At 44.7% G+C, this 26,632-nt stretch overlaps 1 protein-coding gene across 1 annotated transcript in view; it reads right to left on the bottom strand.

Annotated features, from left to right (window-relative positions):
• pitpnm3 (PITPNM family member 3) overlaps window positions 1-26,632 on the bottom strand; it is a 493,326-nt gene that overhangs the window by 48,975 nt on the left and 417,719 nt on the right. The window contains exons 11-12 of the mRNA XM_068010378.1: window positions 22,765-22,938; window positions 8,685-8,833 (exon numbers count right to left, since the gene is read on the bottom strand). Of these exons, the coding sequence (XP_067866479.1) occupies window positions 8,685-8,833; window positions 22,765-22,938 (323 nt within the window). The remainder of the gene's footprint in view (window positions 1-8,684; window positions 8,834-22,764; window positions 22,939-26,632) is intronic.

The following is a 26,632-nucleotide window of genomic DNA, read 5'->3' as shown; positions in this document are numbered from 1 at the left end:
TGACGGGAATACTGTTAACAGCAACTGATGAGAAGATGATAGCAACAACCAATAAAAAAAGAGATTATCAAGACCAATAGCCAAAGAGATTCAACAATCATATAATTCCTGTAGATTAATCAGATTGCACAAAATGGATGAACTGCCATTGGTTTTCCGTTGCAGACCACTTCATGTTGACAAACAGACAAGGCAACTGAATAGACAAAAAAATTAACTGGACGCAAAAATAGAAACAAAAAATGCAAAGAAGTGCTTTTAAATGAAAATGTTATACCACGTTAATTTTTCACTCAAAACCAGCATCTTTATTTTAAAATGTACCAGGGTTGGTGAATCAAATTATTGTTACAAGAAGGCTCCCTTTATCAACTGTGAGTATGGAAATCATTCTTTGTAATTGCAATTCTCGAACATCTTTTCACATTGTATTTAATATGACAAGATTAACATTTTTATAATATTCTGATACAACATAAATAATAAAACATTCCTCCTAATTCAAGTATTTGTTGTATTCTGTCAGCACTGCATTCATTATTTTCCTGTACTATTGTAAAAAGCCTCTTAAAAATGACAGAGCAACGTCTATAAATCTTGACTAACAGAAAGCTGCAGAGAAGGTGCTAATTCAAAGGTAATTTTGAGGTTACAATGCAACTCCCAATCTAAAATTTGTCATCAGGTTACAGACCTGTTGCCAGATGATTATATCCGATTCGTTAACAGACGCTTGGTGTAGCACTCCATAGATTATAATATTTGTGAAGTAGAACTTCTGCGGGAAGGTGTTGACTGACCTTTGCTCCATTCATGGTATTGCATACAACTGGGATGATTGTAAGGTGCATTGTGGCCATTTAACCCAAACGCACCGGGTGAGACGCTGACCAGATCTGGTCAGCCACCCATTTTAGAAACCAGCTGGATTTCTGCGGGAAAACACCTTTGATCACCAATCCATCAGGCAGTGGTCTGCACGAAATGTCCTCAATTCCTACAGGAAAAGGAGACAGTGAATCCTGTCGGATGGTTCCCTGAGCAGACTTTCAAACAAGCACCAAGACGTAGTTTGACTGGTGGTGAGAAGGGCCCTCCCCACCAGATCCTTCCTGCACGCCCGGAGTCTCGCCCCCTCTGCACGCTGCCCTCGAGGTGGCTGTAGTCGTGAAGAGACTGTCGCCCACCTCCTTCTGGAACGTATCTTTGCAAAGCAAGTGTGGAAAGAGATGCAGTGGTTTTTGTCGAGGTTCATCCGAAGCAGCTCTGTAACACAGGGGTCTGTGCTCTATGGGCTGTTCCCAGGGACACACACCGATATAAATATCAATTGCTGCTGGAGGATTATCAATTTGGTGAAAGATGCTCTTTGGTCTGCCCGAAACTTGCTGGTCTTCCAGCGCAAAGAGTTGTCCATGACCGAGTGTTGTAGACTGGCAGATTCCAAGGTCCAGGACTATGTGCTGGGGGACGCACTAAAGCTTGGGGCAGCCGCGGCAAAGACTCAATGGGAAAAGACCACTGTGTAAGGTCCTCCTGCCATAGTGAACTGAGGGGCTGAACCCATGGGTAACCCCTCGGGCTGTATATGGGTTTGCTGTAAAATGTACATGGCATGTAAAATGGAATGGAAGGGTTATGAGGCAACTCACTCCTGTATTGAAGAAAACTGGTTTCCTTTGCACTTTTTGGAATGTCAACTTGGTGCTGGTTTGAATTGTGTTGTAATGTATTTTTCTTTACAGATTTTTATGAATAAAGTATATTTTTGGAAAAAAAAGTGAATTTTACTCTACCTGGCAGGGGAAAAAACAATGATCAAGAAGGTTGTTGGCCTTTGATCCTGTTTCAAGTAGGTTTTGAGTAAAATGGCCGTAACCAATTTTAGAGCTTCAGGCCAGGGAGTGCGTTACACTGTTCGGGTGGTGGTGAAGGATAATGAAGGAGGTGCACCTGTAGACTGAATATTCTTCATTAAGAAAATCCTTATTGATTGCTGTGGGTTCCAAGTTGCAGACATCTTCTGCCTGCAGGACTTCCCCAGCAATGGATATTTCAATGTGATTTTCAAGAATGTGGCGGGATGCATCAAGTTCCTGAACGTGTTCAAGGAGAAGGAAAACCAGGCGCCACTGTCAATCCTCACAGTGGAGCCGCTCTTCACGCTGCCATCGCAATGTGACCGGGTGGTGACAATCCACCTCTACAACCCTCATGTTCCTGTCATGGATGTGCTCACCTTCCTCACCAGGTACATCGAGGCAGCAGGACCCAATTGGGATTTGGACCAGCAAGCGGCAGGTCAAGGTGTCCTTGAAGGTCAACTCCAATGGAACCATCATCCATCCTCCCTCCAGCTTCGCTATCGGGGGAAGTCGAGGCTTCTTGGCAGCCCAGAGTTTGTTGTACCAACGGCAAATCTGGTCATGTAGCAACCAACTGCAGCACAGTCGTCTGCAAGAACTGCAAGAAGGAAGGCCATCACACCAAGGACTGTAAGCAGAGTAAGTGTTGCAACCTGTGCCGTGGGGCAGGCCACCTCTACAAAACCTGCCCCAAATGCTGCCTCAGTTATGCTCAGGCGGCAAGGTCCAAGGAAAGGCTGGGAGAAGGAACGGTGAACATTTCTGGTGCTGGGAAGGAGTCAAGCAACCCTCTCCGCAGCGAGGAAAGTCAACCTGAGAAGAAGAAAGGGGAGGCAGCTGCAACCAACGACCCAACACCTACCCCATGCTCCTTTACAGACAGAATCAATGGAGGAGGAGGCAGTAGATGGACAAACTGGTCAGTGGCAGGTGGTACAAAGGAAAACCTCAAAGAAGAAACCTCCAGAAAAGGAACAGGCCATCACCCAAACCAGTGGCAAGAGGAGGCTACCATCTGAGATAGACTACGGCAGCTCCTCATTGGACGGGGAAGGGCTGAAATGATGGTACCTGCAAAAGAAACGACAGAACTTAGAGGAGCAAGAAGATAAAGCCCCCAAGCTCCAGGGCACTGGAAGCTGTGATGGGCCCAGTGCACCCCAAACCCAAAGCGCCAAACCCAGCGAGATGCCCAGCACACCCCTGCTCCGGGACACCGAGAGCAACTAAGTGTCTGGCACACTCCAGCTCCGGGGAACCGGGAGCAGTGATGTTTTTGAGGAGGAACAGAGGGGAAAGACACCACTAGCAAAGGATAACCCAAGCCTTGCTGCCTACAAGAACCCCCCCAGTGTCACCCCAGCGGAACAAAACCCCCATGGATAACCAGGAGGGGTTTCCGAGCCCAACGAATGTGAAACAGCTTGTGTACACTATGGGTATGCAGAAACATACCCAAGGACTGGGACTAGCAAGGACTCCTGGTGTGGGAAGCAACACCCAACTTTAAAACGGGTCAGAGATTGCTTCAGTTAATGTGCGTTGTGTTAAATCCACTTCGCAATGTGTTTCGACCTTGGACTACCTCGCCAAGGTCAAAGCCGACCTGCTGTTTCTGCAGGAGTGTGGAAGACCACAGCTCAGCACCTACAGGCAATGGTTGCAATGGTGGTCCCATGGGCCATCGATCTGGTCAGGGGGTAATGATTCTCGTTCCTCTGGCCTGGGTATTCTGCTGCGGGGAGGCAACATCACCATCTCTGAAGTTAAGGAGGTGGTGGGCGGTCGCCTCCTCATAGCAGATGTAATGTACAACAATGCTCCGCTCCAGTTGATCAATGTGTACGCCCCGGTTCAATGCAGCGAGCGGCTGACCGTCTTCCAGCAGCTCCCACTGCTGCTGGCGACATCCAGGCTGGTCATTCTTGGCGGTGACTTCAACTGCATCATCGATGCAGCTGGACGATCCAGCAGTGATGACAGCAAACTGGATGCAACGTCCATATTCCTAATGGAAACAGTAAAAGATGCCAAGCTGCACGACGGAGCGCAGTGTAGATACACCTGGTCAAGATCGGACGGGTCTGCCCGTTCCAGGATTGACTTCCTGTTTGTGTCCCGTTCTGTCACAGTCAGATCCACCATCAAGCCGGTGTTATTTTCTGACCACTGCCTCTTACTGGCCGAATGTAACTTACAGGATGACCAGCGAGTTGGCAGGGGGATATGGAAGCTCACTGCTACACTGCTAACCCCAGAGAACATTGAGGAACTCAAAAGGGATTATAAAGGTTGGAGAAATCCCTCTTTGAGTCTCCAGTCCACTGGTGGGAAGCTATCAAGGAGAACATCAGGAGGTTCTTTATCTCCAAAGGTGTTCAGAGGACAAGAGAGAGACAGAGGGAAATGTCCCGACTCCAGAAAAGAATGCAAAATCTGCTCCGGCTGCAGTTGATGGGGGTCGAGGTCAAGGAGGATCTGCAAGAGGTGAAGAGCCAGCAGGCCTCACTCATTGCCGCAGAGGCCTCCAAGATCATCGTCCGGTCCAGAGTCCACACCATTGAGCAGGATGAGATGCGCTTGCGTTTCCTCTTCCAAAAGGTACACAGAGAGAACTCTGTGATCAGCAACCTGAAGGAAGAGGATGGCTCGGTAACGTCTTTACAGTCTGACATACTAAGGATCAGCAAATCCTTTTATGCTGGGCTGTAGGAATTGAAGCCCATGGCTAGCACGGCCTCCCAGTCCTTCCTGTCATCTATCACTGAGGTCTTAGATGACAGCATGCGGGAGAAACTGGACAAACCGCTAACTCTGGATGAGCTGAGTAAAACTCCCGGAAGTGATGGCTTACTGGTTGAGTTGTACTAGGCCCTGTGGGACTGGATCGGGCGAGACCTGCTGGAAGTGTACAAGAGTATGTTTCTGGCCTGCAGCATGTCAGAATCCATGAGGAAAGGCATCATCACCCTCATCTACAAGCAGAAGGGGGAGAAGGCGGACATCAGAAATTGGCGGCCCATCTCACTGCTTAATGTTGACTACAAGTTTCTGTCCAAAGTCATCGCCATTCGGGTCAAGTCTGCTCTGGAGTTGGTGATTCACCCTGACCAGACCTGCACTGTACCCGGCAGGAAGATCTCTGACAGTCTCGCGATACTCAGGGATACGATCGCCAATGTACGGGACAGGGGGGTGGACACCTGCCTCATCAGCTTGAACCAGGAGAAGGCTTTTGACAGGATATTGCACACATACATGATGGACGTGCTCTCCAAAATGGGGTTTGGGGAGGGAATCCACAATTGGATCCAACTGCTCTACACAAACATCAGTAGCGCAGTCTCAATCAATGGGTGGGAATCAGAGAGTTTCTCGATCCAATCTGGAGTCAGACAGGGCTGCCCTCTATCCCCTGTCTTGTTTGTTTGCTGTATCGAACCTTTTGCTGAATCCATTAGGAAGGATGTGGGCATAAGAGGGGTGGCAATCCCAGGCAGCGGAGGCACTCAGGTCAAAGCCTCCCTGTACATGGATGATGTTGCCGACTTCTGCTCGGATCCATGGTCCGTTCGCAAACCGATGAGCATCTGCGACCAGTTCGAACTGGCCTCGGGAGCTAAAGTTAACCACGGCAAGAGTGAGGCCATGTTCTTTGGGAACTGAGCTGACCGATCCTTTGTCCCCTTCACTGTCAGGTCAGACTACCTGAAGGTGCTGGGGATATGGTTTGGAAGGACCGGGGCATGCGCCAAAACCTGGAAGAAGCGAGTAGCCAGGGTACACCATAAACTGAGCATGTGGGAGCAGCGATCTCTCTCCATTGTGGGTAAGAACCTGGTCATCAGGTGCGAGGCACTCACGTTGCTGCTGTATGTTGCGCAGGTCTGACCCATACCCCACTCCTGCGCCATGGAGGTCACCCGAGCCATTTTCCGCCTTATCTGGAAATCCAAAATGGACCGGGTCCGGAGGGACACAATGTTGAAACCTCTGGATAAGGGCGGGAAAAATGTACTCAACGTCGCCCTCATCCTGATGACCACCTTCGTGTGCGGCTGCATCAAGCTGTGCATAGAGCCCCAGTACGCAAACTCCAAGTGTCACTACATGCTGAGGTTCTATCGGTCCCCGGTGTTGTAAAGGATAGGTCTGGTCACATTGCCGCGGAACGCTCCATCCAGTTGGACCGTGCCGTACCACCTTTTCTGCGGAAAAACACCTTTGACCACCAATCCATCAGGCAGTGGTCTGCACGGAATGTCCACAAGGCCCTACGGGAAAAGGAGATGGTGAATTCTGTTGAATGGTTCCCCGAGCAGACTGCCAAAGTCATTTGGCAGAATGCCTCATCATCAGAACTTTCAAACAAGCACCAAGACGTAGTTTGACTGGCGGTGAGAAGGGCCCTCCCCGTCAGACCCTTCCTGCAAGTCTGGAGTCTCACCCCCTCCGCATGCTGCCCTCGAGGTGGCTGCAGTGGGGAAGAGACAGATGCCCACCTCCTTCTGGAACGTGTCTTTGCAAAGCAGGTGTGGAAAGAGATGCAGTGGTTTTTGTTGAGGTTCATCCCAAGCAGCTCTGTAACACAGGAGTCTGTGCTCTACGGGCTGTTCCCAGGGACACACACCGAGACAAACATCAACTGCTGCTGGAGGACTATCATTTCGGTGAAAGACGCCCTTTGGTCTGCCCGAAACTTGCTGGTTTTCCAGCGCAAAGAGTTGTCCATGACCGAGTTTTGCAGACTGGCACATTCCAAGGTCCAGGACTATGTGCTGAGGGACGCACTAAAGCTTGGGGCAGCCGCAGCAAAAGCTCAATGGGGAAAGACCACTGTGTAAGGTCCTCCTGCCATAGTGAACTGAGGGGCTGGACCCATAGGAAACCCCTCGGGCTGTATAGACCAAATATGGGTTTGCTGTAAAACGTACATGGCAGGTAAAATGGAATGGAAGGGTTGTGAGGCAACTCACTCCTATATTGAAGAAAACTGATTTCCTTTGCACTTTTTGGAATGTCAACTTGGTGCTGTTTTGGACTGTGTTGTAATATATTTTTTACAGATTTTTATGAATAAAGTATATTTTGGGGGAAAAAAATGGATTTTACTCTACTTTAACTTCAGTGGTGATTAAAATCAGGCATGTGGTAACAATGGGCCACAATGAAGGGTTATCGACCTGAAATATTGGACTGAATTTTCACAGGGCCATGGGGTCACGAATTGAAGCATATGCAATTTGGAAATAGTGGTCCAGAGTTGTCTCCGGAACCCTCAACCTGTCTGCAATTTTCAATGTGAGGGCAGGGGCTGGGTGGGTCTGCGGGGAGGGAGCAGGGAAGCCACTTGCCTCCAGTTAAGTGCTCATTAAGCTCCTTTTGGAGCTTGTTAAGGGGCCAGGGCCTTTTGGGAAGGCAATTTTCAATTCTGATTTCAGTGATCCTGACCTATTGGCCTCGCTGTGCAGCCAAATAAACTTTATTAGAAACTGTGATGCAAATAAATTAGAGGTGCCGAATAGCGCCAGGTCAAACGCTGTACCTTCACTTGGCCTCCAAAGGCACTTTTCATCCTGGTCACCGCCCTGGCCCTTTCATGAGTTGCCTGCACTCCACAGCGAGGCAATGGCAGCCCCCAACATGGCTGCTGCCTGCCTTTGACGCTGGTCCCGGGCAGGCAGCTCCTGCCTCCTAGAAGTGCTCAGTGCCTCTAATTGGGCACCAAGCCCACCTTCTGTCCAATTAGGATGTTTGCATTCCAAGATCACGTCCCGCCCCCGGGACAAAAATCCAGCCCATTTACTCTGTTTCTCTTCACAGATGCTGACACACATGTTTATGCTCTGATAGTTGTGTTTATATGTCTGAACAGCATATTATATACATTGTATTACATAGTATTTACATCACAGAAACAAGGTGAACAGGTCCATGCATAATTATGCCACACATGAGCCTCTTCCCACCCTTTTTCATCTAATGCCATCAGCAGATCCATCCATTCCTTTCTCCCTCATGCATTTATCTAGCTTCCCCTTAAATGCATCTACCCCATTCTCAATTACTCCTTGTGGTAGCCAGTTCCACATTCTAACCACTGTCTGGATAAAGAAGCTTCTGCTGAATTCTCAATTGGATTTATTTGTGACTATCTTATGTTTATGGCCCTCAATTTTGGACTCCCCACGAACAGACTTTATTTCTACTCTATCAAAATCTTCCACATTTTTAAAGACGGCTATCTGGTCACCCCCTCAGTCATCTCTTTGGTCTTCATACAATGTCCATCTCCCATGTCAGATAACAAACTTTCTTGCAATATTTTATCTCCATGTATTTCACTCCGTGGATGGATGTCTACCATTATTCATTGCGAGTGGATTCCAGACAGCATTAACACCTGAGGTATGATAGTTTTTTTTTCCATAACAGTAGTGTTTTATTTATATTAATGGATTACTGAGGAGATGAATTAAAAGTCTACATTGGTTAGGGCTTGTGTGTGGTTTTCTGACCTGACTTCTCATGTTCATACTGGCCCCAAGTCACCATGGGTGACTGGGTTCCACAACTACCCATCACTCTGTACATGCTACTATTTGAAACAGATATTAGATTAAATTTGGAGAGACCAGGCTGGGCAGTATGGAGTTTCAATGACCAGAGTATGAGTGGCAGATTTAGCACAATAGGGCCAATTCTACCAGGAGCCTTGTCTTGTCAACTCTACCCTATAATATTACATTACTAACCTAACTGTTTCAAAGTGACTCCACTAAAATTAACTCTTTAAAAAAAACATACTATTAGAGTTACCTGTCGTAAAACAAATGCCAACACATCCGTTGATTCCCAGTAGCTGGCATGAAACAGGTGTGGTAGTGCCACAGTTGGAAAAGCTGTCAATGCATCAGGGCAGTACAGTGCGTAGTCTATCCTTTTTGTTCCCCACCATTTTGTAGTAACTGTGGAATACAAGAAAATATTTTCTTTATTATGCTTAACATACATAATATTATTGTAACCTAAACTCAATCCTATCATAACAGCAATTAATCATTTTTATTATTATGCTTACATGAACGTGCTTAAACAGTTTATAGAATGCAAGGTGCAACAGTCTTATTTTATCAGCTGTTACTGTGTATCACCTCAAAATATGGCTACACCATTGCAACAGTGATTTAGAGATAAGTGAGTCAGGTGTTCATGTATCTTAGTGATGCCATCAGCTCTTCTGCCTCAACCTCCTTTGAGAGGAGGAACCTGTGCATGCAATAATCATCCGCTAAAGCAAAGTAGAAGGTCCAGATGCAGGTTTGTGGATATGGAATAGTGACCAGCCTAACATTCCTTTGCCGGTCCTCCTCTTGTACCAAACATCTCAGTTAGGGAGATTGGCATTGGGAAAATCACTGGTGCTGGGGCAGGGGCAACAAAAAATATATAATTGGCACAAAGAGAACTTAGAAACCTTCCGGAAAAAAAACTCGGAGAAAAAATGAAGGAACTTGATTACAGGAAAGGCTAAAATGCATTTACCTCAATATTACTGTGCACTTTTCATGGCTTTCCATTTACTTAACTTTTCCTAGCAACCCTCAGTAAGGATCAGTAAGAAAGGTGGAATAGCTAGTAATCCAGGCACAAATATGCAAGTCCCAGCAGTGAAGTGTAGGCTGCTGTATGAATGGAATGTTAATTGCTGCATGTGCGCCAGAGAATTTGGGAGACAGCAGGTCAGTGTGTAAAGAGAATAAGTTTCCCTGTAATAAATATTTAAAGGAAAATACATCTGTGAGTATAAGTGACAGCAATCTCATGAACACTGCATGTAATGGGCTGTATTCGTGTGTTTATTAATGAAGATTACTAATCAGACTGTCTCTTGGGTCCACATACTAAGCATAAAGGATAAGGATTACTCTGAACTCAACACCCTCAATCCTCATTTCAGATGGTGTGTTTTACATCTGAAGGCAAAATGTTGGCATGTAGTGTGCAGGACATCTCTGCCTCCAAATTCATTTCCCACCTTTTTGAGGCGATACTTCCAATGCTGCTGGTCCCAGCTACATCATGAACAGAGTTCCAGTGGAAAGGAACTCTCAGCCATTTCCCACTCTTGACTGTTCAATTCTCACCAGTAAAACAGACAGCACAGAGCAGAAAATCTAAGCTTTGTTCTGAGACAACCAGTGTCATTTCAGAATTTGGAATGCGCATGCAAGTTGGAGGTGGTTAACTAAACGGTTCACTGCCTTCATTTGGGCACTTTTAGTTGAAGTCACAGATGAGTACACCACATTGGTAATAGCACTATTGTAAATGCTGTAGTGGACTGTATTGCACAATAAAGAAAACAAACTGATTGATGACAACGCTACGTCATCAGAATGCGCCGCGGTGCGCACATGCGCACACGGTCTCGGGCCCTCTGTGCATGCGCTGCGGTCCGGATTGCCAGGACCAGTTTGCGCATGCGCAGATGACGTCATCGCGTAACGTCATCTTCCTCGGGGAACACGCCAGGTTGGCCTTTGCGCATGCGCAAACTGGTCCTGGCAATCCGGACCCGCAGCGCATGCGCAGTGGACGGGAGCCCGTGTGCGCATGTGCGTCAATCTTCCGAAAGCTTCGGCGCGAGTTTTTGAAAATGGAAGGAGGAGAGGTTTCGTCGGGCATTTTATCTCAATTATTTAGTCATTTTGGACATTTGCTTCATTTTTATTAGACAGAGGAGATTGTTCCAAGGTACGTTGCTCTGAAAATACATTTCAAGGGAGAAGGGAAGGGAGGGAAGGGAAGGGAGGGGAGGGGAGGGAAGGGAAGGGAGGGGAGGGGAGGGGAGGGGAGGGAAGGGAAGGGAAGGGAAGGGGAGGGAAGGGAAGGGAAGGGAGGGGAGGGAGGGAAGAGAAGGGAAGGGGTAAAGGAGGGAAGGGAGGGGGGGTAAAGGAGGGAAGGGAGGGGGGGTGTAAAGGAGGGAAGGGAGGGGGGGTAAAGGAGGGAAGGGGGGGTAAAGGAGGGAAGGGAGGGGGGGGAAAGGAGGGAAGGGAGGGATGGGGGGGGGGAAGGGAGGTCGGAAGGGAGGTGTGGGGGGGGAAGGGAGGTCGGGGGGGAGGGAAGGGAGGGACGGGGGGGGTGGAGGGAGGTCGGGAGGGAGGGGGGGAGCAGCGCAGCGGAAGGGGAGTGCCTTTTTCTGTGCATGCGCCATAAACACAAGGACTGGCTGATGAGATGGAGCCAATTAATTTGCCCAACAATTGCCCGGAAGCACCTTTGGATGGAGGTGGCCACGCGCTGGACATCAGTCGCGTGCCACAATCCATGGATCCTGAGCATTTCACCCCCGGCCTAATGATCTGATGGACCATACATACGCCTGCCTGTTCAAAGCTCCACTTCCCCCACCTGCGGTACCCTCTCCTTGCTGTTCAGTTACACAGTCACCTGTTCCTGCACCCATCCAAGCAGTGCACATGGACACACAGTCACCTGTTCCTGCACCCATCCAAGCAGTGCACGTGGACACACAGCCACATGTTTCCCCAACCGCCCTTGAAACAACCATGCAGAGCCTTGTGAGACTCCGCAATTGCCAGCTGCTGCCTGTCAAGCAGAGAAGGCGTCCAAAGGGGTCAAGCACTTGGGGAACATTCAGCAAGAAGAGACTGAGCACTAAAAGAAACAAGCATGCCGTGTCCAGTGGTAGCACAAATGTGAATGCTCTTGCTGCGTACACAACTGGTGAGGTGGGAGTGCAGCCACACCATTCTCCATCCTCAGTGTTGCTTTAAGGCAAAGGTAGATAAGAGTGAAAGAAATGGAAGATGATGCTGATAGTAGTAGGCAGGATTAAATGGGAATGGATGGGAAGACGCACGAGTAGCATAACCACTAGCAGGGAACAGCTGGGCTAAATGGCCTGCTTTATGTTCATAGTCCAAAAGAAATGTGCTTCTTTTTCCAGCACCCTCACATCATTCATGTTTCCCCTGAGAGCAGCATTGAACCATCATGAGATAGGGGCAGTTACATCATCCTGACTCCTACAGCTGAGGTGGGTACTAAGTGATTCATTGGCCTATACTGCAGAGCATAAAGCATGCGCAACAGTAATTTCATTGGAGGGAGGGAAGTTCTGACACTGATGTTCTTTCATTATTTCCTTTCATGTAAATGTGCCCTTGAGAAAACAATCCTTGACACTTAAGGACGGCATTCCAGCAAAGGAGGCAGTGCGGGAGATAACGCAAGGATGTGATGATTCCTGCATCTGAGGTGGGTAATAAGTGCTTCATTGGCGATGTTATCAATTGGTGCCTTCACTGCAGAACTTAAAAAGGTGTGCACAACAGTAATTTCAGTGGATGGAGGGAGGCAAGCTCTGACTCTGATTTGCTTTTCTTCTTTTCATGTAAAACATGCCGTCGAGAAAACAATCCTCGAGACTTACGGTCAGCATTCAAGCAACGAAGGCAACTGGATCATGCTGCGGAGCTCATCATGATGTGGAAAGGAACATTGCATTTATGGATGAATTGGGAATGCACATTGGGATGCGCTTGGGGAACATTCACCAAGAATAGACTGAGCTCAGACTCTTGTGACTTTGCATTCTTCACATGGACAATACAGTAGTGGAATAGAGAGCCAAGCGTTCATTCACCACAAGGCTCTCCAGGAACAATCTCTTTAGCTGTGCATAGCAGAGACTCGGCCTGTCTGTCTAACGGGAATGCTGGACACATCCATGCACAGCAGTTCCTCGGATACTTAATGAACTTAATAAAACTTTTCAATAATTAAACCCAGAATTGTTGAGGTTTTGTTTTGCATGCTATTTCCCCGACTTTGCAACTGCACTTCAGATATTCAACTATGGTGGAGGGGTGGAGGTAGAGGGAGGGGTGGGTGAAGAGGGGGAGGGGTGGGGAGAGGGAGCATGCAAAATGCAGGGACCAGACAGTTGCAATGCCTGAAGTACTGTGGAGAAGGGGAGAAAGCAACTGGATTGGGCATCTGCGGCTGGAGGGAACGGCTGAATGGAGAGGGCCGGAAGCGAGAGGCCGTAGAGAGCCGCGGGGAGCGAGCGTGCGAAGACCTTGGTTTCACCGGGTCCAGGGACTGGCCAGTAAGTCTTTTGCTGTTGTGTTTATGGCGCATGCACAGAAAAAGGCACTCCTCTTCCGTTCCGCTGCTCCCCCCCCACTTCCCCCTCCCTCTCCCCCCCACTTCCCCCTACCTCCCCCTCCCCCTCCCTCTCTCTCTCTCTCCCCCTCCCCCTCTCCCTCTCCCCCGGCACCGCTACCGCTGGTCTCCCCGCGCTGCTCTTCCCGGCCCGCTCCACTCTCTCACTCTGGCCATTGTATTCTGCCACGTGTTTGTTAGGTTTCATCTCTGTGATTCTTTGAGCAGCACCATCTTTAGTCCTGGCAGCTGCTACAGTCGCAAGCTGTGATGTTTTCGTGACACATGCTGTATTTGCGCATGTGCCAAAACAGCGCCACCTACCGATCGCGTTGTCAACAATTGCGGTCTAAAGAAAAAGCTTGCAGTTCAAAATCTGAGCACAGGGAATGATTCTGGGCAGGATTTTAAAACGGACCTGAAATTGATAAGTAAACTCCTGTAAGAAGGAAATTAATTTTTATGAAATGAGATCAGAATAGGAATGAGTATACATAAGTACGATAAAGTTTAGTGTTTGAATTGGTGCCAAAAAATTATCATATTATATACTAAAATGATGTACAGATGCATCTTGTCCAATGAGGTCATGGTACTAACAGATGTTAACAAATTAATTTTTTGCTAAAAATAATTGCAAGATGGCCAGAGCACGTAAGGACACTAAATAATTGATGATACCATATACCTTTCTGTTGGCTGGGGGTGAGTGAATGATAAAGGGATGAGGCTGAATGTTGCCTCAGTCAATTTTCAGATTAGTCAAACTGTGCAGATAAAGGCTGCCATTGTAATTCAATCACAGAATAAACATTTCAGCTTGATATAATATTTTAATAATTTGACTGACTGATTTATTTTAGTCAAAAACTGATGCATATATGAGGATGCGTAGCTGGGGGTAATTATAAAGAAATTGTATTATAAACTGTAAGGTTGCAGCTTTAAGTCATTTGTACCATTTCCCAAACCCCCACAAATGACAATACTGTGTCATGCAGGCCCCCACCTGCCAAGAATGAGGCACATTGGTTTTGTCATGAACCTTGATTTTTAACTATTGCTGGAGCAAGGAAATGACTTGTTAAACACATCAGCCGTGGCTGGAAAAGAACATTTACATACTAACAGACATCTAAGGTGAGGAAGGGCATTGCAGGGCCTGCTAAGGAGGATACAATCCACAAGGGCCAGGACTGGTTAGCCCAGCTGGTCACATGACTAACTGGCTGTCCAGGGTTTTCTTCTGAACTGGCCAAAGAGTTTGAACTCAGAAAGACTGTTTTCTCCTGGACTGAGATCTCTCCTGTCTGCTCCCATCTCTTTCTCACACGCCTCTGAATCCACATGAACCCCAAGAGAGAAAAGTCTCCTACAGTGAACAAGATTTAAAAAGAATACTGGGCCCCAACAAAAAGCAAGATCCACCTACAAACACGGACTCGACAGTGAGCTCGAAGACCCGTAACAAAAACTCTTCAGATATTGCCTCAAACCTTTCCACTTCATTTTCCTTCTGCTCTTTTCTGTCTCTATTTGCATGCGTGTATCGTGTATGCATGCTAGTGTGGGCGCATCGTGTAGCCACAGGCATCAACCAAATTAGAGTTTAAATTCAAGTTTAATAAATTTCAACTTTTCTTCTTTAAACCTAAGAAAACCTGTTTGTGCTGGTTTTTCTATCATATAATTGGAAAGCAGTGAACAATGATTCACCAAGGGGGAGCTAAAAACATGGTGTATTTAAAATTAAACCCTGTTACGGTAAGACCAGGTGAAGGCTGAGAGGTACCCCTAGACAACCTCCTCACCGGGTCATAACAACTGCCTCAAAGTCACTTGAGCATCAATCCTGTTTATAATATTTATAATTTATTATTTAAATGGAAGTAATTCTTATTTCACTGGTCCAACAAGAAACTGACCGGATCAGATCCTGTGCACATTTTACATCCCACCCGATTTTACTTTCCAATAAAGTGTAAAACAAGCATCTCATCCGAAATTGTCAGTTCGTCACCAAACAGGTTAAGTTAAAATTATTCCCGATACTTTCAATTTTCTCCCCTTTTCTCTTGAAAGTATTTACTCTGCTGGTTTTGAATCTCACCACTTGCCTTCCACTGCTTCGCTCAAGTCATCATTACTCATGTGTAAGGCCCAACAGTGCATGCTCCTAGGTTAATTAACAGTAAAAACATCACTACGGAACCCAATTCCATCCTTACTCAATGTGCATATGTGTAATTTCAACAGCAGTCAGTGGATAGCTGACGTGACTCTGGAGAATTTTTCCCACTGAACCCAAAGGTACTGAGGCCAAGTGCCCCAATCATTGACCTGGCTGAGATCCACTAACTCGGCATGGATAAAATATTGGCCCCTCGACTTGTCTGAAGTATTACCCAAGTGGAGCACAGTGAGGAATATCTGGCAGGGAGGAAAAGAAGCCCATAATGGAGCCCGCCCACCCCACAACTTTCTTTCCACTTAAAATAGAAGATCAGGTGCACTCAGTTATGATCATGTGATCCTCCACTCCTGATTTTCATCTCTACGGTCCATACAGGAGATACTTTACACCCAGGTGGTAAAGCCAAAAATATATTCCAATATCTGCAATGTAATCATTGCAACAACTGGTTACTAAAAAATGATAGTCAAAATATGGTATGTGGATGACTACTCAACAGGGAATAGTGCAACAACAAAATACATTTAAGTAACACCTTTAACATAGTAAAACATCCCAAAATTGGACACCAAGTCACATAAGGCAATATTAGGACTGATGACCAAAAGATTGGTCAAAGAGGTAGATTTTGAGGATCTTAAGGGAGGATGGAGGGATAGAGAGGCAGATAGGTTTAGGAGGAGAATTCCAGAGTTTAGGGTGTAGGCAGCTGAAGGCACGGCCACCAAGGGTGGAGCAATTAAAATTGGGTATTCTCAAGAGGCCAGAATTGGAACAGTGCAGAGATCTTAAAGGCTTGTCGGGCTGGAGGAGGCTACTGAGATAGGGAGGGACAAGGACATGGAGGGATTTGAAAACAAGGATGAGAATTTTAAAATTGTGGCATTGCTGAACCAGGAGACAATGCAGGTCTGATAGCACAGGAATGTTTGGTGCAAGTTAGGATACAGGCAACAGAGTTTTGGATGAGCTCAAGTTTATGTAGGGTGGAAGATAGGTTGGTCAGGAGAGCATTGGAATAGTCAAGTCTGGAGATAAAAAAGGCATGGATGAAGGATTCATTAGCAGTTGAACTGAGGCAGGGGCAGAGTCAGGCGATGTTATGGAGGTGGAAGTAGGCAGTCAAGGTGATGGAGCGCCTATGTTGTAAAGTTCATCTCAGAGTCAAATACAAAACCAAGGCTGTAAATGGAGTTTGTGGTGGGGACTGAAGACAATGGTTTCAGTCTTACCAATATTTAGTTGGATGGAATTTCTCCTCATCTAGTTCTGGCAGTCAGACAAGCAATGTGACAAATCAGAGACAGTGGAGGGGACCAAAAGAGGTGGTGCTGAGATAGAGCTGAGTATCGTACATGCAGTTTATTCCATAAATGGAAACCATTTTAATGTGGTAAATCTTCTAACTCCACAGCGAGGAGCAAGCAAGGTACCTAGACTGCTGCCAGTGCACACTGGAAAATCAGACAGATTATTTGATTCATGCTAATGGGGGCTGAGGTTGCTCACCACTGGTGCAAATTTGAAAAATTTAGGCGAATAATTCATGAGTAACAAAGTCACCAGCGAGTTATTAAAATTTTCTTCTGCAAGGACATGTATCCCAAATTATGCGAAGAAGGTGGTGGTTTTTTACCCTATTTAATTAAAAAACAAACTTACTTTTGATGGGGTTTTCTACCAACGCAAAAGATGCAACTATAGCCAAAACAGTTGGAGGAAGTTATGCACAAACAGTATAACCCTTTGGTCAGCCCACATCTTGGGTATTGCCTCCATTCTGGTACCTTAATGCAAGGTTAAACTTAGAGGTGGCTGAGAGAAGAATCATGAAACTGACCCCGAGCATCACAGGATTGAGTTACAAGGAACAACTGGTGAAAGTGGAATTTTCAAACTTGAAAAGAGGTGACTAAAAGGTGACTTTAGAGATATATAAAATAATGGTATTGTTATGACCAGGTGAGAAAGGTGTCTAGGGTTCGCTCTCAGCCTTCAGCTGGTCTTACTGTAACAGGGTTTAATTTTAAACACACTGTGTTTTTAGCTCCCCCTATGTGAATCCTTGTTCATCATTTTCCAATTATAAGGCAAAGAAATCAGCACAAACAGGCTTTCTTAGGTTTAAAGAAGAAAAGTTGAAATTTATTAAACTTAAACTCTAATTCAGTTGACGCCTACAGAAACACGACGCGTGCACGTTAGCATGCATACACGATACACATATGCAAATAGAGACAAAAAAGAGTAGAAGGAAAATTAACAGGAAACATTTGAGGCAATAACTGAAGTGTTTTTGTTACGGGTCTTCAAACTCACTGTAGAGTCCTTGATTGTAGGTGGATCTTGATTTTTGTTGGGCCCCAGTATTCGTCTTAAACCTTGCTCACTGAAGGAGACTTTTCACTCTTGGGATTCATGCGTCTTCAGTGGATTCAGAGGCTTGTGAGAAAGAGATGGGAGCAGACAGGAGAGAGATCTTCTCAGTCCAGGAGCAAACAGACACTCTGAGTTCAAACTCTCTGTGGCCAGTTCCAGAGAAAACCCTGGAACAGCCAGTTAGTCAGGTAACCAGCTGGGCTAACCAGTCCTGGCCCTTGTGGATTGTATCCTCCTTAGCAGGCCCTGGAATGCGCTTCCTCACCTTCGATGTCTGTTAGTATGTAAATGTTTTTTTTCCAGCCACGGCTGATCTGTTTAACAAGTCATTTCCTTGCTCCGACAACAGTTAAAAATCAAAGTTCATGACAAAATGAATTTATCTCCAAAAGGAATTAACCACCATCTTGAAAACTCCATGAAGATGGTTAAGTATCACATTAATGAGGCTATTACAGCCTAAGGTAATAATTTGTTGATGAGTGGGTCATGAAAGAAATATGAATATTTAGATCCAGGGCTCCAGATCAAGACGAAGGAAATACCGATTAAATTGCCTGCTGCAGGGAGAGATGCTGTGAAAGAGTCCAATTACAGCACATTACTGACCATTGAAATTGAACTTCATTCCACACACCTATAAAACATTAATTACAATTTTCATTGAAAAGAAATAAACAGCAATATTTCCATCATCAAGCAAAGAGAGCAAAAATGTTGATATGTTCCTCTTTCCTACTTCTGCATATTTCTGTTTGATCAGCACAAGCATAAAATATCCTGCCCCAATCACCCATTAAAGCAGACTCTCCATATCAGCATTATTCTCACCTGCAGCCTTTAAACATCCCTAAGAAGTCTACATAAAGATAAATACAGAAGGAGATATGTATTACAATGTCCACAGCGACAAACCAGATATTATAAACAAAGTTTTTTGGACCTAATTATTGCAACACATTACATATTTTGATTTATTATAGTGGAGACTAATGATCCATTGACAATGCACTATGTGATTATTAGCTTTTACAGAGCACAGACGCTGCTCTGAATTCCTAACAATCAGAATGATCTGCATCTTTTGTTACTCTGTCATTCTGATCGTGTGCCAGAGCTGGTCTTAACTTCTGTCAAGAACAGGCTAGTAGGAATCAATCTTATCTTTTCCACTATCTGCTGATCTTAATGGAATTTCAGGAGAACCATAGATTCATAAAATAATATACTACAGAAGGAGGCCATTTGGTTCATTGAGTTTCCGCCAGCTCTGTCAAAGCGCAATCCAGTTAGTCTCACTCCCCAGCTCTTTCCTTATATCCCTGCAATTTTTTTCTCCTTCAAGTATTTATCCAATTCCCCTTAGAAAGCGATTAATAATCTGTATCCATCAACCCAGCAGGCAGTGCAGTCTAAATCCTAACCACTCAGTGCATAACCAAGTTTTTCCTCCTGTCACCTCTGGTTCTTTTCGTTTAAATCTGTGCCCTCTGGTTATTGGTTCCTTTTTATAAATAGCAGCGGTTGCTTCCCATTTTTAATTTTATTTTCCAATTTCATGATCTTTGGTTTTCACTCCTGCCTTCTATTTGGTGATTGCTGATTAGTACAATTCCTAATAGTTTAGTTGGGATTTGTTCCCATTTCATGTATATGAAATTTTAACAAATCGGGTAAAAGTGTGACATAAAATTTGCACAGAGGAAGATGCAAATGTGAGTGAAAATATGTGCATCAGATGCAACATATTTCTAGCGAATATTCTGGGCTGGATTTTTCCATCCCTTTGGAGACAGGCTGGGAAGTGGGAGGGCTGGTAAAATGTTGGCGGAAGGCATCATGAGGGGATACTGACATCTTCCCGCCGCCATGGCATATTATCAGTGGCGGAAAGCTCAGCGGCACAGCCACCACCGTTCAGCCAATTGTGTCAATTAAGTGCCCAATTAAGGGCCACCTCCCACCCCCATTGGCATTTTACCATTGTCAGGAGGAGCCACCGTCACATGAGGAGACCCTGGCAGCCTCCCAGTGGCTTACTGGGTGGGGGGATCTTTTAGCTGGTGGAAAAATTCAGCCCTCTGTGTCATTATTCACAGTGAGACACAAAATAAAATAGAAGTTATATACAAATTGAAATTAAATTAGCTGAAAATTCAGCAAAGCCAGAGTTGATAGATTAGCACGTTCACTTAATTGCCTCAAATTTCACATTCATAAAACAGCACTGTACTAATCAGTAAGTAGGAATGAAAACCAATTGTCTAGTTCTTAAAACTACAAACCAAATATGACCATCCAGCTATCAATAATAGGAAGAAGTTGAGAAAATGTTTTTGTCAACCAAGGCCATAAAATAAGGCTTGTTGCAATGGAGACATTAAAAATGCATATTCCATACTAACATAATTAAAAGTAACCTACAAGATTGTCTTTGGTATCTTGGGGTACCTTTATTGTGGTTTTACTTGAAGTCTTTCTGGAAAACTGGGCTTGCAGTTGATATTTTGCTCCCAGTGCTATCACTCTAAGCTTGCAATCCCTTGGAACATGCAGGGACTTTGTCAGCATTTAACACTGCAACTGTCAGGTTGTGTCCCTCATGTCATATCCACAATTCTGAAGAACAGAGTGGCTTACCATAATGACGTGCTGTACTTAGAAGCTACAAGAGCGGCACTGTGAGTTTAAGAGAGGGGAATGTTTCTAAGACTATAAAATTGGTTCAGAAATAGAATACTGCACTCATTTCAAATTTTGCTAACAATCTGCAACCATATTAGAAGTCCATTCATCTCCTCTTACCGAAGGATTGAACGAATAAATCCAGACGCTCTTAGTTAATAGGCTTGAGTGTGACAATTTATGTTGAGGAAGATATGACATGCATTTTATATTGTGTCATTAATGTCCTCAGGATGTCTCAAAGTGCTTCACAGCCAATTACTTTTAAAGTGTAGTAATTGATGTTATGTAAGAACATAAGGAATAGTATTAGATCCAAAGAGGAGGCATATAAAATTGCCAGAAAAAGCAGCAAGTCTGAGGATTGGGAGCAGTTTAGAATTCAGCAAAGGAGGACAAAGAGGTTGATTAAGAGGGGGAAAATAGAGTATGAGAGTAAACTTGCGGAGAACATAAAAACTGACTGTAAAAGCTTCTATCAATAAGTGAAGAGAAAAAGATTAGTGAAGACAAATGTAGGTCCTTTACAGTCAGAAACGGGGGAAATTACAATGGGAACAAAGAAATGGCGGAACAATTAAGCACATTCTTTGGTCCTGCGTTCACAAAGGAGGACACAAATAACCTCCCAGAAATGTTAGGGAACCAAGGGTCGAATGAGAGGGAAAAACTGAAGGAAATCAGTATTAGTAAAAAAAATTAGTGCTAAGGAAATTAATGGGGTTAAAGGCTGACAAATCCCCAGGGTCTGATAATCTACATCCCAGAGTACTAAAGGAAGTGGCCCTGGAAATAGTGGATGCATAAACAGGATTGGACAAAGTCAGCATGGGTTTACGAAAGGGAAATCATGCCTAACAAATCTACTGGAGTTCATTGTGAATGTAACTAGTAGAATAGATAAGGAAGAACCAGTGGATGTGGTGTATTTGAATTTTCAGAAGGCTTTTGATAAGGTCCCACATAAGAGGTTAATGTGCAAAATAAAGCACATGGGATTGGGGGTAATATACTGGCATGGATTGAGAATTGGTTGATAGACAAGAAACAGAGAGTAGGAATAAATGGGTGGCAGGCAGCGACTAATGGGGTACCGCAGAGATCAGTGCTTGGGCCCCAGCTATTCACAATATAAATGAACAACTTGGGTGAGGGAACTAAATGTAACATTTCCAAGTTTGCAGACAACACAAAACTGGGGGGGGATGTGAGCTGTGAGGAGGATGCAAAGAGGCTCCAATGTGATTTGGACAAATTGGGTGAGTGGGCAAATGCATGGTAGATGCAGTATAACATGGATAAATGTGAAGTTATCCACTTTTGTTGGAAAAACAGAAAGGCAGATTTTTATCTGAATGGTGATAGACTGGGAAAGGGGGAGGTGCAACAAGACCTGGGTGTCCTTGTACACCAGTCGCTGAAAGCAAGTATTCAGTTGCAGCAAGCAGTTAGGAAGGCGAATGGTATGTTGGCCTTCATTGCAAGAATTGAGTACAGGAGCAAGGATGTCTTACTGCAGTTATACAGGGTCTTGGTGAGACAATATCTGGAGTATTGTGCGCAGTTTTGGTCTCCTTATCTGAGGAAGGATGTTCTTGCCATGGAGAGAGTGCAAAGAAGATTTACTAGGTTGATTCCTGGGATGGCAGGATTGACATATGAGGAGAGATTGGGTCAACTAGGCCTATATTCATTAAAGTTTAGAAGAATGAGAGGGGATCTCATAGAAACCTATAAAATTCTAACAGACTAGATGCAGGGAGGATGTTCCCAATGGCAGCAGAATCCAGAACCAGGGGTCACAGTATCAGGATACGGGGTATGTCATTTCGAACTGCAAAGAGGAGAAATTTCTTCACTCAGAGGGTGGTGAACCTGTGGAATTCTCTACTGCAGAAGGCAGTGGAGGCCAAATCCTTAGATATATTCAGGAAGGCGATAGATATATTCCTTAATGCCAAAGGGATCAAAGCGGGAACAAGGTACTGAATTAGACAATCAACCATGAATTTTTTTGAATGGCGGAGCAGGCTCGAAGTGCTGAATGGCCTACTCCTGCTCCTATTTTTCTATGTTTCGAACATGACAGCCAACTTGTGCACAGCAAAATCCCACAAACACCAATGAGTTAAAGAGACAGTTAATCTGTTTGGATGGTGTAACTGAGGGATAAATGATGGAAAAGACATTGGGAGAACCTTTTCTTAAAGCAGTGGCATGGGATCCTTTATGACTACCTGAATGGGCTCTCAATTTAATATCACACTTTTAGGCCCACGCTCAGTGCTACATGAGATACACACATCCAAACCAGGAGACTTGAGGCCAGCACAAAATTAGCACTTCATTGGTTTACTGCTCTGAGTGACTGTTGGTCAGGTAGATTCTCGGTATGACAAAGAGATCAGAACCCAAAAAAACATGGAATAATTTTAGTAGCTTACTTACTGCTGGCGATATTGGCTGCAAAGATACTCTCCGAAGATCCTGATACCTCGCTGGTAATGCTAGTTTGACTGCCTCTCCGTATCCCTCGTTGCAATTGAGTCAGTAGGGTGTTTGGAGATGTGGGTGCATTAGAGTTTTCCAGAAAGAGAGATGCATGGCTCTGTAAGAGGTCAGCTGTGGGCATAAAACAATCAATAACAAGAATGAAGTCCTATCTGATAAGATCACTTTCCCCTTAAGAACTAAAAGGAGATTTTCCAAATCAGTGCTCCCAGTGCAGAACTCTGCTGGGAGAAATTGCACAGATCCAGACTGTGATTTTCCATTCATTAACCTCACTGACCTGGGTTGTGTGGCTTAATGCCACTAAGGCAGTTACTATGAATTGGCTTATTTAGACCACTTCCTGACAAGAAATACATCAACTATGGCCTTATAAGGGACAGAACAGATTAAACACAGCTCAATCTTCACAAACATTTCAACCATGTTCAAAACTACCCATAACATTGCAGAAGATCTGCCAATGTGAGCAAAAAAGTGCGTATAAAGCCGGTTAATATTCAAAGCCATCATTTTCATTAACGTAAATAATGAGTAAAATATGCACATTTGTCCAGCAATTCATTGGGAATTGGGAAGGATGGGAACCATGAAGCAATTGTGACCTTCTTTCACAAAGAAGAAAGATACTGAATTATTGATATGTTCAAAAGTAGTTTGCTTGGCTTTATACCATTAAGTGGCAATTAATTGCAGAAAGCTATCGATTTCCACTGCAGTTGTTACAATTTCCCTTGGCACATGAAGTGATCACTTCCACCCAGAGAACATAATCTTTGGAGAAATCTCTCTTTTGTGACTATGTTCGAGAACCCCTACCAACCCATTGTCTAATCTGGCTTTGAGACAGTAGCATATTGGAGTCTTAGCGATACGTTTATAAATTGTTGTTAATGTGATAATGACAGTGCCAATGCAGAATCAAACCACCTAGAATTTCAAGCACTGTTTGCAGATTAGTATTCTAAAAATATGACTGCACTAATAAATTACTAATGAATTAAGAGTACACTGGGGAAAATGCTTCCCCTAAGGGTTTCTCTTTCTTTTGTTTTTGGCAAACCTAATCCTGCATACAGTTAATTGTTGAGAAATGTTAAAACTGGCTGTCGTACAAACTGCTACTTTCCCTTTGGCTTGAAACTCTTAAAAGGTTTGATGGTAATCTGAAGGAAAAAAACAGCAGGCAGTTTGGCATAATATGAATCACCCATAGTTTGTTATTTGATTCAATATGCATTCAAGCTATCTGAGTACATTATTTTCTGTCATATTCAATTTTATTTTCATCTTATATTGTTCCCATTTTCCTTTCCTTCTCAATAATGTAGATGTGACATGCTCTATCCAAGACGATAGAGCAAATGGGAGACTGGATGCCAGACCTTTGTGTACATTTCTCAACCAATAGCTGCTATTGGCGCATTTACTGTTTCGTACATCTACAGTGGCATTACTTCTATGAGTTTGGAAGCTCAACTTCCAGTGACAAATTACTTTGGTTTTCCAGTTTCTTTAACAGCATCTGAAGTGGTGGCTTTGCTCAGTGCCTCTGGTGAAATTGGTACAGAAAGGACAAATTAAGCACTACTTCCGTAGCCATCTATTTTTCCTAGAGCTGGGTACTTGTCTATACAGGTCAACTAATTGGCTTCCCATCATTCGCTTGTACGGTTCCAGCGCCAGAGATTAAATGAAAGAGTTGCATTTATATAGCATATTTCACAACCACAGGATGTCCCAAAGCAAATTAAATATTTAGAAATGCATTCACTGTTGCAATGTCAGAAACACAGCAGCCAATTTTCACACAGCAAGCTCCCACAAACAGAAATGTGTTAATTTGTTTTTAGCATGTTGAAGGATGGCTCAGGACACCGGGGAGAACTCCCCTGCTCTTCTTTGAACGCGTGGTGTGGGATCTTTTACACCAACTCAAGAAGGTGGATGGGGCTTCAGTTTTACGTCTCATCCAAAAGACAATTATGATGGAGATTTGTAACATTTAAACAATCGGTAGTTAAAGGGACAATAAAAGTTCACTTTTCTGGACATAAAGTTTTCCTTTGCTGTCGTTATCTGTGTGATTCTAGGAATTTTCTTTCATTTGTATTAATTAATAAATCGGGAATAAAAAAGACAGTCTTAGTAATGGTGACCAAGAAACTACTTAATTGTCATAAAAACCCATCTGCTTCACTAATGTCCTTTAGGGAAGGAAATCTGCTGTCCTTACCTGGTCTGGCCTACATGCAACCCCAGACCCACAGCAAAGTGGTTGACAGTTAAGTACCCTCTGAAATGTTCTAACAAGCCATTCAGTTGTATCAAACAGCTACAGAAAAGTAAAAACAAATAAAACCAGACAGACCACTCAGTAGCAACCTGGGCACCAGAAATGACAAAGGCACCACCCTGCCCAGTCGACCCTGCAAAGTCCTCCTCACTAACATCGAGGGACGTGCCAGAATTGGGAGAGTTGTGCTGCAGACTAGTCAAGCAACAGCCTGAAATAGTCATACTCACCAAATCATATCTTACAGCCAATGTTCCAGACTCCTCCATCCCTGGGTATATCCTGTTCCCCCCCTCCCCCCCCCACCACCGGCGGGACAGACACACCAGAGGTGGTGACACAGTAGTATACAGTCAGGAAGCAGTGGCCCTGGGAGTCCTCAATAATAATAATAAAAATAAGAAATGCTGGAATCACTCAGCAGGTCTGGCAGCATCTGTGGAAAGAGAAGCAGAGTTAACGTTTCGGGTCAGTGACCCTTCTTCGGTTTCCAGCATCCGCAGTATTTTGCTTTTATCTGGGAGTCCTCAACACTGACACCGGACCCCATGATGTCTCTAGGCATCAGGTCAAACATAGGCAAGGAAACCTACTGCTGATTACCACCTACCGCCCTCCCCCAACTGATGAATCAGGACTGCTCCATGTTGAACATCACGTGGAAGAATCACTGAGGGTGGCAAGGGCACAGAATGTCTTCTGGTTGGGGGGCCTTCAATGTCCATCACAAAGAGTGACTCAGTAGCATCACTACTCACCGAGCTGCCCGAGTCATATCTACCAGACTGGGCCTCCGGAGGTGGTCAGAGAACCAACATGCGGAATAAATCAATTTGACCTGGTCCTCACCAATCTACCTATCGGAGATGCATCTGTCCATGGCAATATTGGTATGAGTGGCCACTACACAGTCCTTGTGAATACGAAGTCCCATCTTCACACTGAGGATGCCCTCCATCATGTGGTGTGGTACTGCCACTGTGCTAAATGGTATAGCTTCAGAACAGATCTAGCAGCTCAAAACTGGGCATCCATGAGGCACTGTGGACCATCAGCAGCAAAATTGTATTCAGCCACAATCTGTACCCTCATGGTCTGGCATATCCCCCACTCTACCATTATGATTAAGCCAGGAGACCAAATGTGATTCAATGAGCAGTGCAAGAGAGCATACCAGGAGCAGCACCAAGCATACCTAAAGATAAGGTGCCAACCTGGTGAAGTGCAACACAGGACTACATGCAGGCTAACAGCAGAAGCAGAATGCAATAGACAGAGCAAAGTAATCCCACACCAACAGATCAGATCAAAGCTCTGCAGTCCTGCCATATCCAGTCATGAATTGTGATGGACAATTAAACAACTAACTAGAGAAGGCTCCACAAACATTCCCATCCTCAATGATGGGGGAGCCCAATACGTCAGTGCAAAAGACAAGGCTGGAGCATTTGCAACTACCCTCAGCCAGAAAGTGGATGATCCTCCTGATGTCAGCCTTCAACAAATTTG

The sequence above is a fragment of the Heterodontus francisci genome, chromosome 30 (assembly GCF_036365525.1).
Source record: "Heterodontus francisci isolate sHetFra1 chromosome 30, sHetFra1.hap1, whole genome shotgun sequence".
Taxonomy (NCBI): Eukaryota; Metazoa; Chordata; class Chondrichthyes; order Heterodontiformes; family Heterodontidae; genus Heterodontus; species Heterodontus francisci.
Note: the sequence above shows the minus strand (reverse complement) of the source record. Positions and strands in the feature narration are given on the sequence as shown.